Consider the following 17,796-nt stretch of genomic DNA (forward strand, 5'->3'; position numbering starts at 1 on the left):
ATGATGCCATTATTTCATATTTTATAAACTATTTATAGGCGATGTTTTGGTGCAGGAAACTTAAATTTTCTGTTAGTTTTTTGTATACAATCTTTACAAAGAAAGTCCTGTCAGCCACAAATCACCTATGTATTTAAGTGACAATATGACTGAAATTCTCAGCAGCAAGCCTTTTCAGAGCTGATGGGGACAATCTGAGATCAGCTCTTGCTCAGTACAGAGACAAGGAGATAACATAGCAAGAGGCCAACGATGGCATGAGACAGAAAAGAAGACCACACAAAAAATAAATGGGATCTGAGTGGAAAGGAGTTGGGAACGAAGTTACTTAGACATCCGAACCTGATCAGAGTGCAAGAACACATTTTTCCAGGCAAAAGAACTTAAACTGGTGTTATGGTTGCAAATATGTATTAATTGCCTAAAGGAAAGAGTCTTTAAGAAACCATGTTATCTTTAAAACCAAATCAATAAAACCCTGAAAGCTAAGAAATTCATTACATTTACAAAAATAAATAAAAATACAGAAATGCAAAGTTAATCAGCACCATTTCTGCCATGGTATCTTCACACTACCCTAGAAATCGAGAACTCCTAATGCATTGGCAAATGTTTTCAGAGTGTGGTCCACAATTTAATCCAGATATTGTTTCATGCCCCACCTGCCCTCCCATTCGTTATTCACTTCCCTCTCCCTGCTTACAGTTGCTTACAAAGAAAAATAATATTAGGTAAGTATTTAGTGGGCTTTACTTTATCTTTAAATGTAATTTGGCCAACACAGTAAGACCAGCCAGCTCTCCACAGACTGTAAGTGTCCACATATTCCATGCCCAGTTATGCCACACATTCTCTCATCGTCATCCAGTGCAACCCAGAGATAGAGCTGGTCAGAAAGTGTTATTTTTTTGGCAGAAACTTTCAACTTTTCATTGAAAACCTGAAAACTGATCCCACCCCACCCAGTTTTGGCAAGTGAAAATCGAGAACAGAAAAAAAAAATCAAACAAAATAAATCAAAGATTCTTTAGGAAAGCAAACACTTTTCACAAAAGATTTTTTTTATTTGTATACCCAAACTTCTGTTTAAAAGACTGACAAAAATTTTTTGACCAACTTTAATAGATAGGCTTAAGGGAACCACACTTTGTTGTGCCACCTACAGGAAAGAGGACAGCAAAAAGCAGAGCGCAAAACATCTGGAAGAAGCCCAAGTTCCCTTGAAGCAGGAGAGTCAGGCCACAGATGGGGAGCATATGTAACTGGGACTATTGCAGGCAAATTATATACAACTACTTGTACATTGCCTTTTCTGCAACATAGTTTAAATCTTTACTGAAACAGAGACAAGAAAGAAAGCATTATACAGAATCAAACCAAAGGCTACCGTATTTAAAACCCTGAATGTAGTTCTTAACACCTCTCAGTCACATTCAGAGAAAAAAAAAATCACACAATTACTTAGTATGAAAATATTTACATTTAATACAAACAACAGTATTTAAAATATTCTGAAAGACCTTTAAGACGGGTCAGTAGATAGCAGCACTTACTCCTCTGTTGTTAATTTACTTTCTCTCCTCAGTTTGGGTCAGAAACTATCTTTGCATCCAAAATGTTTTAAGACATTAGCATACAAAATAATCCATCCCTCCAATTCTTATAAGGCTCTCACTTAATAACATACTATCCTTACCAATAAACTCAACAATATCAGATAAGGGATTTACAACCACTCATCTCATTCAGCTCTGCCTCTTCTCTTCCTTACTAATCAGGACAGCATTCCTCTTTAAAGTAGCAAGCTAATAGACAAATGTGGCTTCCACCACAAGCTCATGAAGTGACAAAAATTTCCCTTGCAGTGCTCCTTCTGGGTCTTTAAAACACATTGCAGACCATGCATTATTTTAATTAAGCACTTTGTTGGCAGATAAAGACTGGAATAACATTCACTTCTAGACGATATGTTACAGGTTTGGAGAACCATTGCTGACAGCAATCATATATTCTGGCCTTGTATTGTCATTCTTAAGCGGAGTTCACTGTGAACTTCCAGTAATTTTTATATAACCATTCCTTTAACTCATGACAAAAATGAGTTGTTCCAAAAGTTGATTTAAACCTAATGAGCGCATATAGCTCTTTTACAATTGAAGTGCGGCTCGCAGAGCCTTTCCCTGCCTCTACCCCCACTCTCCGCCTAGCAGATTGGGGCTAGAGGAGAAGCTCAGGGCTTCTATCGTGTGGCGGGGTGGTGGGGTTAGGGGCTCTCAAGCTTCTGAAAATTGTCGTATGTGGTTTGGAGGGTCGGTAAGTTTGGCCACCCCTGCTCTATGAGGATTCTTTATGTAAAAGGAGAGAGAGAATAAAATCCTTATTAAACAATCTCTTTCTACAGATGTGTTCAGGGTAACTGCACCTGTATCTCCCCTCTGTGGTCCACACCCAAAGTGCCCAGTCAGGTCTCCAACAGTCATCTGTCTCTGGTCAGTGACCGTTGTCCCATTCCCTTCTGATCAGGGGTTTTAAGGTTTCACAACTCCCTGCCTTACATGGAGATATTCCCAGCAAGCCAGTCTGCCTGAAGGCCAGCATCTGCAGTTTGCTTTCTCTCCAAGAACTATGAACAGTATATTACGTTGACAGCAGTTACAAGTTACTATTCAGCTCCTTCTAAGCAAGCACATTTATTCTTAAGGTAAAAGCATTAGAGAAAACACACACACACACACACAATACATACATACATACATACATACATAAATAAATAAATAAATAAATAAAAATAAGCATTCCTATATACATGTTAAAAGCTTACCAGAGGTCTCCCATCAATCTTATGGGGCCCTAATAGATCAAAGTCTTTCTGACCCAGACTGATCCAGAAGGGTTGGGCTTTATGCTAAAAGACTTTCTTTTTCAATTGTCTCTGGAAAACTCACTTTGAACCAGTATATTCAAGCCTTCCAAAAGGTGCTCTCTCTCTGGAGGTAGCTACAACCTGAGTAATTCACCTCAATCACCCCCTAGCCTCATAGTTTTTAGTTCCTAGAGGAGCTGTGGCAACCCTCCCATTCTGGAGTTGCATGTACTCCCTGGCCCATTAAAACCATTTATAAACGTAATACAGAATGTTCTTCCAAAGATACTGCATTGAGTTGCAACATCTGTCACAGTCTTAAGGATGTCATACAGCCTGATATGCCACTCAGCCTGTTTTCATATATCCTGTGTAACTTCACAAAAACTGTTCTACTCATTGTATCTTGTAAATATATCATGGATGAAATTGATTCAAAAAGATCATTTGTAGGAGAACGGAGATGGAGCAGAATACCTTCATTAAAACAAAATCCATGTAATAACGACAGAGAGATTGACATCTGTCCAAAATATGTAAAAAATGTAAGGATATGGTGCAACAAGTCCTCCTCATTTTTTTTATTTGGTTCTGTTTAGTATGCAACTATGCACTGCTTGTGAAGTTATGAAACAGAAAATGTAGTTATGGTGAAAAATTGTGACTACAAAGAGAATAAAGAAAAAAGAAATGTGAAAGCAAACTTCTTGTCCATTCAATTGGTAATATATTAAATAATCTATAACAACAGCACTGAAATGGCTTCCTATGATATTAACCAGGGACTTCAGAAATGATCAGCTCTTGGGCACAGGAAGGGCAATGGGAAGGAGGGAAGGTATGGTAAAACACCAGTTTGATTGCTTGAGCAGCTGAGAGATTTCTGCAAAGGCAGATGATTGATAATTTGTGGGATTTCTTCTAGAAGACGTAAGTAACGGCATGTGTAAAGTAACTAGAAGCTTCCAGATGAAACACTGAGAAACATAAAACTTGTTTTGAAATAGAAAGATTTGCTAAGTTGCAAAGATAAGAAAAGCAGAATTTGTGTTGTTAGAAGTAAACTAGAAAAAACAAATGTACATGGTTTCTCACTTCAGTTGCAACACATATTAAGACTAATATCACTGTACTTGAATTCAATTACTTCATCCAATTTTAGGATCATTTGTGCCTGGTTTACATTTTGGGAACAAAGCAACTGCGTGCCATTCTCATGAAATCCCACTAACACTGGCTGAGAAGGTAATCGCTGTTAGTAGGACTGCCGTTTCCCTCTCTGATGCTACAGCCTATACTCTATCTCCATCTGTGTATTATCAAATGTTTTTTCTTAAAAGAATCAATCATTTATTAAAAACAAAGAAAATCTGCCAGGAAGATCTAACCAACAGGTGGATATGGGAAAAACAATACAAAAATGAGAACAGAGTAAGTTTGGTGTGTGCATGGGGAACAAAGATACAACAGCTGATGCTAAGCATGTATCAACGTTTTCAGAAAACCTTTATTATGTTTCAATTTTCATGGCTTCAAGAGTTGTCACTTGAAGTCTTAAGGGGGGGTATTTTGATAAAAAAAATCTTGTGATGGAAATCTACATTTTTAGTCAACTACAGAAAGAGCAGTTTAACTTAAAAAGCACATGGCAACTTTTGAGCCATTTTCTAATCGCTGTTTTCTTAGTAGCTGTAAGAAAGTTTACATAACAGGAACAAAACATGGTAGGCCTAAATCATCCATTATTATCATTTTCCACAAGTTACATGGGGGGGGGGAAGGAAGAGGTCACTCAGAGGAATTATATAGCTCAACTTGCATTTGGTCATTCAAAGTGAAGCCTACAAATGAGACGTCTCATTAGTTTGAGCAGATGGATCAAAATTAAAGGCTGAATCACCAACTTTTAATTTCCCAGTAGCCAGGAAGAGCTTGAAGTCTTGCAGAGTATGACTGTTGAAAAATCAACATGAAAAGATTTTCTCCATCTGTCATAACACATGCCTATGTAGAATAAACTACCTCCTACCGTGCTTACTCTTTAAAAATGAAAATGCACATTGCATCCATTAAACATAGGAACATACAACTTCAGCTGAATATCACACTGCAAACCGTAGTATAATAATGTGATTCGGACAAACCAGCGTGACTTCAGTCTACGTAAATAAAATAAGTAAACACAGCGCAGTGTAGCCACCGTGGTAAGTGGATCTAACTACGTCGACTTCAGTTGCGTTATTAACGTAACTGAAGCTGCGTAAGTTAGATAGACTTACCGCAGTAGTGTAGACCAGCCCTAAGCCTTTCCAACTAGCAACATTTTTGGTAAAGACTCTCACAAGACCATACTGAGGAAACTTGATAACCACAAAAGGGAAGTACTAATTCCTGTTCTGGATTTTAAAAAAGGATAGTTATTTCCCTCTAATTCTGCTTCTGTCACACAGGATTCTCACTATTGCGTCTTGTGTTCCAGTGTGAGACAGAGCATACAGCTTTTTGGTCATCTGAAGTAGTGATAGTAGAGCAGGGTAGGCAACCTATGGCACGCGTGCCAAAGGCGGTATGCGAGCTGATTTTCAGTGGCACTCACGCTGCCCAGGTCCTGGCCACCGGTCCGGGGGGTCTCTGCATTTTAATTTAATTTTAAATGAAGCTTCTTAAACATTTTAAAAACCTTATTTACTTTACATACAACAATAGTTTAGTTATATATTATAGACTTATAGAAAGAGACCTTCTAAAAACGTTAAAATGTATTACTGACATGCGAAACCTTAAATTAGAGTGAATAAATGAAGACTCGGCACACCACTTCTGAAAGGTTGCCAACCCCTGTAGTAGAGACTAACATGAGATATCCCTCTTCTGACAGTCATACACTACCACCTCAGCACCTAGAACCTTCCAGCTAGTTACTAAATTGCACATAGACAGCCTAAAGGATGTAAAGAAATATTCCAAAAAGCATGACCCTTAGCTAGGTGAAATAATCCTCTAAAATATCTTACAAGAAAGTAGATTTACATGTAAAGGAGAGGAAACGATTTGCAGATACAATGTGCACATAATTCACACTCTCAGGAAGTAAGTAGCTTGAGGCATATCTAAAAATATAGAATGGCAAAACATAATAGGCAATATTAAAGAAACAGGCTCATGCCCAACCTGGATGCAAAAACATTTGTAAAACAAGGAGTAAAACATTGTCACTCAATGACAATTCTAGAAAAACAAATGCTACTCTCAAAGGATTCAAAAATTCCTTTCAGGGGTGCTCTCTCTCCTCCCACCTGGGAGCAGAGGATTCAGAGACACATTAATGTCTACATTTTTACTACACATTTTTATATAATGTTTGATAGCAAGAGTGACTAATTTGCCCAACATGGTTCATATTAATCTACAGCACTCACTGCTGCAGAGTAGTATGACAGCAAATGGATTAGTAAGAATTATAAAAGACTACATATTCAGAGAATAGACTCTGCAGTTACACTAGGCTAGGATAAAAAGAAAGAACACACCAATCACCTGCTAGAGTCATTAAAAAAATTCCTTCATCTTCAAGCTATCATAATCTATTGCAATGTCATGTGGATTATGGGCAGGTTTATGCTTCTTTTGAAGCATTCTGCATTGTCAGGGGCAGGATGCCAGACTACACAGACAATCAGCCTGTTCCATATAGTTCTATATAGTACTTAATATAGAAACAAGCATATTTTAAATCTTCAAATTAAAAAGAAAAATGAAAATGTGTTGGTAATTTCAATATGCATTTTACCATTTTCTGTAAGATTGTTTTCTCAATCACATCTGTTTTTTGAGATATCCCTCAAGCTACTTACATCTGATACACTGTGGGTAACACTGAGTTAAAATCCACCTTGCTTGTAACAACAAAATGGGTTACCTCTCCTTTACTTTAACTTTGATGAGATCAGAGATTCTGTGTGCATTACTTGTGACTGAAAATCATTTCTCTAATGCTTCGGCCATATGGACCGTGGTGCCATTTCTTGACAATACATCATCAGGAGGAGGAGAATAGGAGGTTGACACTGACTCATTATGGGACCTTGAAGATTGAGGACCTTTGAGGTAATTTCTCTCATTTTCAACATCCATTTCCTCTAGTCCTGACCAAATATTTCTTCTGAGAAACAGACCATACTTTGAAATCCCTCCCAAAGATGTTTTTGGGAAGGGAACTGAAATCTCTTTTACCTCTAGATCTTTTACTGGAGTTACTATGGAGGGATTGAGCACGTGCTAGCATTTGTTGCTGCACTGGCCATGCACCATAAGGACCATGGCGACTTGTCCTAGATGCACCAAGGAGGAGATGAGGCTCTAAAAGCTGGTGATCCAGAAGCAGGAAATAAAAGAGTGATAAACAATTCAGACATGTGGATAATAACCACACCACACCCCAAACTGCATCTTGACTGGACATCAGCATGAAACCTAAAAAGGCACTTCAGAAACCTCCATTGCAGACTTAACTGGAGGACTAATTGTGATTTTTAGATGGGACACTTCAAAGAGCAAGAGATAGGAGATGCTCGGCTAAACATGTAAAAAACAATGGAATTCATAGAATATCAGGGTTAGAAGGGACCTCAGGAGGTCATCTAGTCCAACCCCCTGCTCAAAGCAGGACCAATCCCCAGACAGATTTTTTACCCCAGTTCCCCCAATGGCCCCCCTCAAGGATTGAACTCACAACCCTGGGCTTAGCAGGCCAATGCTCCCCCCAAATTCTTTGCCTGTGATGTACATATTAATCTCGGATAGTACACCTCTTAAAAACGTAGGTGGGATTAGGAAGTAGGCCAGAGGCTGAAAGAAATTCTGATCACTAAAGTTACATTTAGCTACATTTAAAACTATACTTTAGAATAGTTTATCTCTTTCCTGAGTGACAATTTACAGCAAACTTTGAACAGCATCATCGAGAGATTGCATTACTACCATTATAAGAGCAAATATATTTACACATCCCCCAATTGTCTATGGCTGATTTATTGATACATCAAACCCTAGTAAAAGCAGGTTGTTCAGCTGGTATGGGGAATCTCTTCAGAAACAATTTCATGATGAGTTCTATAACTTCTATTTTATTTTTATTATAAAATGTAATAAGTCTAAAATCTAGACCATGCATTATGATTCAAAACTAATTATAATCACTTGATATAATAATAACAACAGTTGTTTTAAAGTGCTATTCCAAAATACTAGGTATTTTCCAGCCTTATGCTTCTTAGTTAAAAGTTAACATTTAGTCTGTAAGTTTTCATGCATGATAATATTTCTCATTAAAATACTTTACTGCTTAGAAGAACTCAGAAATCAAGCCTCTGAGTTAACTGTCTTAGAACACAGAAGAGGAAAATAAAGCATTTCTTTAAAATACAGACTAGATATTCTTGTTCAGATTTTTTTCAAGAAACAGATTCTGAGTAAAAACACAATAAAAAATAAATATACCTGGTGTCCAGCTGTTATTTGCTTCAAAACATTTTCATAACATACTTCGTCCATATTATTCATCTGCTGCACCTGGATAGTAATAAGTGACACATTACCAACTGAAAGTAAAAGGCAGTCTTTCATTCTAGTTGAAACATACTTTATATTAAATCAATTTAAAGGAATCCACCCAAATACTTATTAGAAACAAACATTAACATCTAATAAAAAATACAATATAAAAACACCTAGTTTTTTTCCTGTCATACTGAAGTCCTACTAGCATATGCACATAGTATAGTGGGTCTAACAAAATCAAATACAAGTGTTTGAATATCAACCACATCTAAGAATTGGTTAATAAAGCAAAATTTATTTGCTATCCATACAGTAACATCCACAGATATAAGATCAGCTTTCTAAGTCATTGTTCATTTCCCCCACATAAATTCAAATAATTCCAGCTAGTATTAAAATGATTCTCTATAGGTGTACATAATGTCATGGGAAGTGGAAACAATTTTGCAGAGTAGCAGACCCTTTTTACACAGTGTTCTATTAATCCATCGCGTTATTATTTATCAGTAATTCCGCACCAAGATCTTAGTATCAAAATTTTTGACATGATGCAAGTGAGAGAAGACAGTGCTGCGCAAGGATGTAAAGAGTAACATTAAAATAAGATTATCCAGTGACTCTCAATCACTAAATGTGGCTTTAGTTAAAAACATTTAAGGTATTATGCCAGTAACTTTGTCCATATCTTATTAGCTCTTGTAGGAGAGTATTACAGTCTATTGGGGATGAGTACGTCATTTAAATATAACCACTGCAAACTGAAGATCTATGCAATTTAGATAAACATGCACATATTTGTGTGACTCTCTCAATATCACTGCTTACATTCAAACAAAGGTTATACAACATGAAGGTTGTGACAAAATGAAACAAGGAAATTCAAAGTCAGAGCTGACACTCAGTCTATAGCTCATTTTGTTCATTTCAGGGGGAAAAAAAGACATTTGACAGATGAGTTTTTAAACGATCCTTTTGTATTAGTTGGGACAGAATATATATTCCCTAATCAGTGTATTCAAATTAGCAGTTTTCCATCTATTACAGTTTCCTTAAAAGACAAAAATCTTTATGCAACAGTTGGTGACATTTTAGATGTGCTGCTAATCTCAACCAAGCCTTCCTAGCAGCATCAATTACAGATTTGTCTCATAGGTACTTAAATACATCAACATAAACAACAAACTTGGGAAAGATTGAAAGAGTTCCCTTTATATGTGTAGCCAAGCTGGGGAACTCTCTATTATTTCTTGGTGCCACAGTAAAGCTTGTAAAACTAACAAACAAAAACAAGAAAAATCTAAGCACAATTTGGGGGTTGAGAAGGAAATTCTCATTTATTGATTGAAAAATTGTTAGTGGGATTTGCACACCATTATCTTCTCCCTACAGAAATGTTTTAAACATACTATCAGTAAAAAGAAAAGGAAAAAGTGGTGGCATGTATAAGGCTAGTGAGCTCAAACCATACTGTAAATTCACAGCATCCAATCGATCTTATTATTTTTACCTCAAATTTGTCGAAGAGTCATTTGTTCACATAAACTGATTTTATTATGGTCTCAATCTTTCTTTTAACCATATACTACATTTAAAGTCCTATCAAGCAAAATTGTGCTTCAGGCCATGTTAGGAGATGGAAAGAATCTCTGACTGGAATTTCTGCCTAATTGATGTTCAACACTGGTATGGAACCAAACTTTTGTACAAATGTCAGTAAGTTTTGAAATTGTGTGTTCTGTTTTCACTTAAACAGAAGAGCATCATTTGGAGAGAGAATTATTTTGTACTTTCTTTGGCCAATTTTAGTTTTGTGCAGGCCAGGTTGTACACTGTGGCTAATGGTTCTCTAACCATATCAAATAAAACAGAGGAAAAAAAGCACTGTCATTATCTAGTGCAGGGATCAGCAACCTTTCAGAAGTGGTGTGCCGAGTCTTCATTTATTCACTCTAATTTAAGGTTTCACGAGCCAGTAATACATTTTAACGTTTTTAGAAGGTCTCTTTTAATAAGTCTATAATATATAACTAAACTATTGTTGTATGTAAAGGTTTTTAAAATGTTTAAGAAGCTTCATTTAAAATTAAATTAAAATGCAGAGCTCCCCGGACTGGTGGCCAGGACCCGGGCAGTGTGAGTGCCACTGAAAATCAGCTCACGTGCCACCTTTGACATGCGTGCCATAGGTTGCCTAACCCTGATCTAGTGTCCGGACTTAAGAACAGCAAAGAAACAAATATGCATTAACTCATGTACCTAAAAATTTTATCCACCTTCTACACTAGGGACACAAAAACAGTTTGTTTTATGTTGCAAATGAGAAAACCCCATCCCAGACTGTCAAACTTTCAGCACCTAATTAAAATGACTAATAGTGGATCGAGACATTCTTGGCACTGGATATTACTTTTTCGTATAAGCTGATGCATGTTTCCTATTCTATAGCTCTTTTGCACAAATCCTACTTAACTGAGATAATGTTAAGTGAAAAACAATTCCAGCCAACAAGGAAGTACTTTAGCTAAGCTTTTCCAATCCAACCATTAGGTATTTTTCGGGGCAGGGGGAGGGGGGAAGAAGAGAGGGAGAACCTTCCGATCTGGGCTGAGATGTATCTGCCCTTTTGAACAGAACAATAACTAGAGGGGGACAAATGCAAAGGTGTTTTCTGTTTAAGTTTTGGCATTCATTACTCACTGAGGTAGGAGAGGTGTTTGAAAAACATCAGACCAATGCCTTAGACCAGTGGCTCTCAAACTTTTTTACTGGTGACCCCTTTCACATAGCAAGCCTCTGAGTGCGACCCCCCCCCCCCCCTTATAAATTAAAAACATTTTAATATATATTTAACGCCATTATAAATACTGGAGGCAAAGCGGGGTTTGGGATGGAGGTTGACAGCTTGCGACCCCCCGTGTAATAACCTCGTGACCCCCTGAGGGGTCCTGACCCCCAGTTTGAGAACCCCTGCCTTAGACCCATGTGCCTCCTAGCTCCTGAAAGTATGTGGGGAAATGACAGGGCCCCTTATGGTTAGTTATTATGGCTGCTTCTACTAAAGAGAGGAGGATGCTGTCTGTTTTGAAGGGGCCTTGTGAGCAGTCTATGCACACAATCTGGAAACAGATTGCTAATTGGCCAATCTTCACTTTTTCGGATAAGGTTACTGAGAAGGTTGTGGCAAGGCAACTCTCACAGTATCTAGCTGCCTCATAGCTCCTTGATATTTGCCAGACCAGCTATGAACACTGCATATATTGTGTTGGCTGATGATCTCCTCCTACCAAGGAATAACAATGCTAATATTAGACCTAACAACTGCTTTAGTGGGTTGTGTCAAGAGTTGCTTGTTGGCCCCACAAACACATTTGTGCTGTCTCCTTGGTCATGGGAGAGATGGGAGAGTGTAGACAGAGACCTGGTTCTGCAAGGTCTCACACTGTTTTTGGGTAGGTTCGGTTCCTATATTGTCCTGGAAGAAATCTTCTGACATGGAGATTCAATACTCTGCATTCTTCATTGAAGATGCCAGCTGCTGTAAGGCACATTCAATTGACTCCACAATGTTTTTTCTATCTCAAATTTCTGATGACATTCTTCTTAGCAATACAAGGACTTTTTCTTAGCCTATGGTATTAATGGAAGCATCTCATCTGTCTACCTTTTTTTTCATCTGAGGAGGGGTAATTCATTGATCATTTCACTTAGCATTTTTTGGGGGGGGGAGCAGAAAGGGAGGGAGAAGAACTAGTTATTTCATGGTCATTTCAACAATACTTTGTGACATACTTGACATAGTTGTTTCCTTTAATTTAAAAGTTATAAAGCTTATTCCAAAGTTGCTATTAGGAAACTACATCTTTGCCTTTTTCTAACGACACAGTACGAATAAACTAAACATTCAAATGAAGTATTAAGAAATGATTAAAGAAAGGCAACAGCAAATATTATTGAAGGTACTTGAAACAATTAATGAAGGTTAAAATATGCACATCATAATGAGTACCATATGGTAAACTTATCCCTGTGTGCACAGACGTGAAATGGCTCCCCTATGGTTTTAAGGCACTTTTCTTTTCTTCATTGCGGATGGAGTGAATTATTTAAAGAACCTAATGAGAAAGTCATTTTTCACTGTTTTAAAAACATACCATATTATCGATGGAGCTCTGAAACTAACTTTTGGTTGAAAACGTAATTTAAAAATAATAGGCAACATACAGTCTAGTAGGATATTCTAAGGTAGTATGACAAGTTGGGCTATAAAATATGATTTATCTTACTTTGCTTTAGCAATCAGAGAGTAAAACATAGGGGAATTATTTCCAAGCCAAATCACTGAAAGATGTATATTTAACTTGTATTTAACTGCAGAATTAGTATTTGTTTTAAGTGTCAAGTACATTTATCTCAGACTGATTTAATATGCAGTAATGAATTCTAATACAAATATAGTTACCTTTACATGATGTGTATACCTGGGTTATATTTTCTCTCTATTTCTATTTCTCATTTTGGAAAAGAATATGAAAGACTGGGTTAAAGACTACTTTCATGTCTCTTGCTATCAAAACTGCATGCATCAAAGCTGATAGCTTGTCCTATGACAGGTTTTGATCATAATTACTCATATGGCATTCAGTACATCAAATAGGGTGACCAGATGTCCCGATTTTATAGGGACAGTACCGACTTTTGTGTCTTTTTCTTATATAGGCTCCTATTACCCCCAACCTCCCCCCGTCCCACTTTTTCCCAATTGCTGCCTGGTCACCCGAACATCAAATCATATTTTTAACGTTTATGTCCAAACTGTTTGAGTACTTTCCACCGAGTTGAGTGCTGTTACTTCTCATGTATCCTAACAGCAAAACAAACCTAATTCCATAATTTCCACCAAAGATAAGGACTGAAATGAGAGAACTGGACAGAACAATCTGCTTTGAAAACACACTTCACAACAAGACTTTGGTAAGGAAACTCACCAACTGATGACAATCACTGCTGTTTAATCAGGATAGAGCTTTGTTATCAAACACTGTGCTTAATGGGGAGAGTACAAAGGAGATAAAATGGTGTTTAACCACAGCGAAAATTCTAAGTTCCAGTCTAAATTATACAAGATGGTATTATTCTGAAAATTTGAAAGTAACTTCTGAGCCTGTGTGTTTGTGAAGAGATCTACTTATGATGCAGGAGGCTCCTGCACTAAAGAATAATATAATCTGGAGTATCCGCCACTGCCCAGATAGGTAGGAAGGCATTTATAAAGACACATGCTGGACTCCATAACTGTGTATAAATGTCCAAAAAACATCTTTCAGATTTTCCATAGTCATTTACCTTATTTGTTGTTTTAATTCCTATAAATGTCTGCCCAAGTGGTACAGGTCGAAAACGGCCATCGAAATAGAATAGTCCAATGTAGGGATTAACATGTAGAAATGTGGCAACATCAAGGTAATTGGGTAATGTAGCCGAAAGGCCTAAAATCCTGATCATGCTCTGTGTAGATTCAACCTATCAAAAAATTAAAAAAAAAATGATTTAGATATGAGTAAATAATCTGAGTTTTATAAATCAGATACAGAAAAGGATTAAAACATACCTTATAAAATAAGCGCAAGACAATAGTGTGATACAAACAGTTAATAGTTTAAACATAAAGGAGGAGACTGGTGGTTCCTGTCTATTCTTCACTCATCTCCATTAAAACATTCTAATACCTCTTCTTATTACAATATTTTACTTCACCCAATAAAGTTAATAGTTTTGTACTGGCATAAAAAAGTTGAATCTGTAATAACAGCCACATTTAAAAGGTCAATTGCAGGGTCTAGTTAAGGAAGAGATAATTAGGCTCCCTCACTCTAATTCAGACCACAAATATGAGGTTTATGAAGCTGAAGACAATACCAAGATAGCTATTTAAATGGTATAATTAGGTTAATTCATTTTTAACATTGCCGTCTGCCCTCTGTACTGATATTCAGTCTCTATTGGAAAAAAAAAAGTCTACTTATGACTATATAACAACTTTTTAATGTAATGACATTATGTATGAAATGTCTTGATCAGATACACTCAGATAAGCTTTTGTTGCATGAGCTATTTCTTTTCACGTAAGAGTTTGTATGTTACCTGTACTTGTAGATAGAAACCATTTTCAAATATATTTTTTCTTATTATTCTAGTTTAGTTTGCATAAACCTCAAGGCAATCTTTAGAGTATCAAATCATTGTAAAATAATCACTTTTTAATTGTGTAATTTGTATCATCTCCTTTGCATTATGATTTCTTTTTGATACATAAATTGATTTTCTTCCCTGTACACAGTGGAGATTTTATGATTTTTGTAAGAAGAGTAAAATTGGTGCAGAAAAATACAATTACATGCATTATTCTGTTGAGGAAATCCAAGCTAAGGCGAAATCTCTAATTCGATCTTCCATGGCAAATTGAGACAAATTTGCCAGAGATTCAATGCAGCAGACACATGACGACTTCCATTTTTCAAAGACAAGGTACGTTAAAGTTCCTCTCATGAGAGAGAGCATTCGAGAAAACAAGGCCTTTGAGAAACCAGAGTGGGAGAGAATTTTCAGCATTCTCCATCATCTTCCTCTCCTCATCCCTCCTACCTCCTCACCTTTCCCCTTCATCTTTTCACATTCATGCTGTCACATTCCAGCTAGTCTCCTTTACCCTCCAGTTGCTCCATAATAAAAAAAGATATTTAAGAAATTAACCTGATTTTTTAAAAAATAGTACACTAATAAATAGAAAGAAGACAATCAAGACTGGAACATGATAAAAAAGTGTATAAAATAAAGAATGAGACGGAAAAGGTTGACAGGCAGAATGGAAGTTCCCAGTTTTTTAACACAAGAATAAAGGAACATTCAATTAAATTAAAAGTTGGGAAATTCAAAACCAATAAAACGAAATACTTTTTCACACAACACGTGATTAAAATGAAGACCTTGTTGCCATAGGAAGTCACTGAAGACAAGAACTTAACAGGATTCAAACAGGGATTGGATATTTTTATGGATATCAAGAATATCCAGGAGTTATAATAATATAATTCATGACAAAAATTCTGTGTTTTGGGGCATAGATCAATCTCTAACTACTAGAGTCTAGAATGAGACCTATATAGAGGGCAGATTATCCCACGTCTCCCTACTTCTGGGTTCTTACATCTTCCTCTGAAGTATCTGGTTCTGGAATTATCAGAAACATAATATATTGGTATAAATGGACCTTGGGTCTGATTAAGTATGGTAATTCCTGTGTTCCTAAATATAGATATGCACTTGGCAAACGCAATGCTAATATTATTGGCATCTTCCCATTCCAACTTGTTTGCTATCACTCATCATATTACATGTTGTAATTAAACATAACACAAACTCTTCAAAACATGCCACTTGTCATTTGCATGTCTCTGAAGCATATAGCACACTTTTGGGGAGTTAAATAATAGTTAAACAGTAATAATACCTCTCCACTTCCAATCTTTCATCTGAATGTACCCCACCGTCATCTTTTTGGATGTCCAGTCTCCATTTGAAACTCTCGCTCTTCGAAAGTGAACTTCACACCTTTCCTATCTCTTTTGTCAACTTTGCTAGTTGTTCTGACAGAATCTGATCCTTTCCGCACTGTCGGATGTCACTTAGGGCACGAAAAAGGCTCTGTCATACCTGTCTATCTTGGGCCACTCTTTGCCTGTCCTCGGTGTTGTAAGTCTCAAAACCTTTCCTCCTCTATGGCCTGGTCTACACCTAAAAAATTAGATCAACCTAGCTACATGGGTCAGGGTGGGGAAAAATTTCACATCCTGTGCAACCTAGTTAGGTTGACCTAACAGCACTGTAAACACAGGTCAACAGAAGAATTCTTCCATTGACCTAGCTACCGCTTCTTGGAGAGGTGCACTAAATACATTGATGGAAAAAACCCTTTGGTCGACATAGGAAGCATCGACATTATGGCACTATAGTGGCACAGTGGCAGTGCCATAGCTATGCTGCTATAGCCACTGTAGTGTACACATACCCTAAGTACCATTTCATGGAGGGATTCTTTCAGTCGGTACCTTTTAGGTCTTCTTCCAGCTGCCCAATGGCACACTTGCCATGGCAGACGTTAGGTAAGTCTACACAGCAAAAGAAGTTATAAAGCCTAGATGACAATTATTGTTATTGGTACTGTCATGGAAAGAATCACCCACGCATTGATTTTAGTTTACAGACTCAAGCCCGAGGCTTTATTTATTGCAATACATACCAAACGCGTTGGGGTGACAGTCCGAAAACTGACACACCTAGGACCGCACGCAGGCGGCTTTTATTCCGTCAAACCGCAAGCAAAGTACAAATTATACGTCATTTGCGAGAAATTAAAGCTAGGGTCAGCCCCCCTATTCCCGGTACCTTCCTTATTATTTTACGAGAATTGGGTACATATTAGGTAAGGGGTCACTTGGTGTTTTCCTTTAGGGGTGTTACTTGGCACCAATTTTGGGGCATTTCTCGTTAGAGTACATATCATCTTTCCGGGGTTTTACGGTTATGGGCATAGGGAGTTAACACAGGACGCTCAAAGAAAATATATGATTGGTTGAATTTGCAGATAGCTGGAACTACAGGAGGAGTTAGCCTTTGCAAAGCAATTTCTTCATATTAAGCGGTTATTATATTTCATAAACAAGCGGTTATTATGTTGCCAAAGCGGTTATTATGTGCAGAGGTCTTTTGCATTGTTTACTCCCCCTCCCTCCTCTGGCCACAACCCTTGACCGAATTTGGCAGAGAACTGTGCAGTTCAGTCTTGTTCAGGCCAGTCTTGTTCAGGCCCTGGCCTGTACTGCTTTTTGTAAAGGCAGTCAGCATAACAGTCCTCTGTTAGAGGGTCTGAATTTGGGCCTTTAGAATCACTTTGGTCACTAAAAGGAAGGCCCCCTAGTTCTTTTTCCCCACAGTACACTATAACATTTCAAGATATTCCAGAGTGAATTGTGATGGAGGCCATCAAACGCTTTCTGAATGCCTCTGAAGTTTACAATAAATGGTTTTTGTTATTTGATGCTCTCTTCAATGACTAGTCAGAATGAAAATCTGATCTACACAATTTTTTTCATTCTAAACTCAGCCTGCTCTTCCCTTAGCTTTGCTACAACTGCTTCTTTTATTCTACAGAAGATGATACTGCAGAAGACTTTGTCTATCACTGAAAGGAATGTAACACCTTTCCATTTAATATAATTACTTAGGTCACCTTTATTTTGGTATTTTGATCACAGTGCCATTTTTCCATTGTTCTGGAGGCTTTTCTTGGTCCCATACTTTATTGAAAAGTTCAATAA

At 37.2% G+C, this 17,796-nt stretch overlaps 1 protein-coding gene across 1 annotated transcript in view; it reads right to left on the minus strand.

The window, feature by feature from the left end:
- ASCC3 (activating signal cointegrator 1 complex subunit 3) overlaps positions 1–17,796 on the minus strand; it is a 525,526-nt gene that overhangs the window by 266,105 nt on the left and 241,625 nt on the right. Inside the window, exons 12-13 of the mRNA XM_065400559.1 lie at positions 13,766–13,942; positions 8,363–8,434 (exon numbers count right to left, since the gene is read on the minus strand). Of these exons, the coding sequence (XP_065256631.1) occupies positions 8,363–8,434; positions 13,766–13,942 (249 nt within the window). The remainder of the gene's footprint in view (positions 1–8,362; positions 8,435–13,765; positions 13,943–17,796) is intronic.

The sequence above is a fragment of the Emys orbicularis genome, chromosome 3 (genome assembly GCF_028017835.1).
Source record: "Emys orbicularis isolate rEmyOrb1 chromosome 3, rEmyOrb1.hap1, whole genome shotgun sequence".
NCBI classification, from domain to species: domain Eukaryota; kingdom Metazoa; phylum Chordata; order Testudines; family Emydidae; genus Emys; species Emys orbicularis.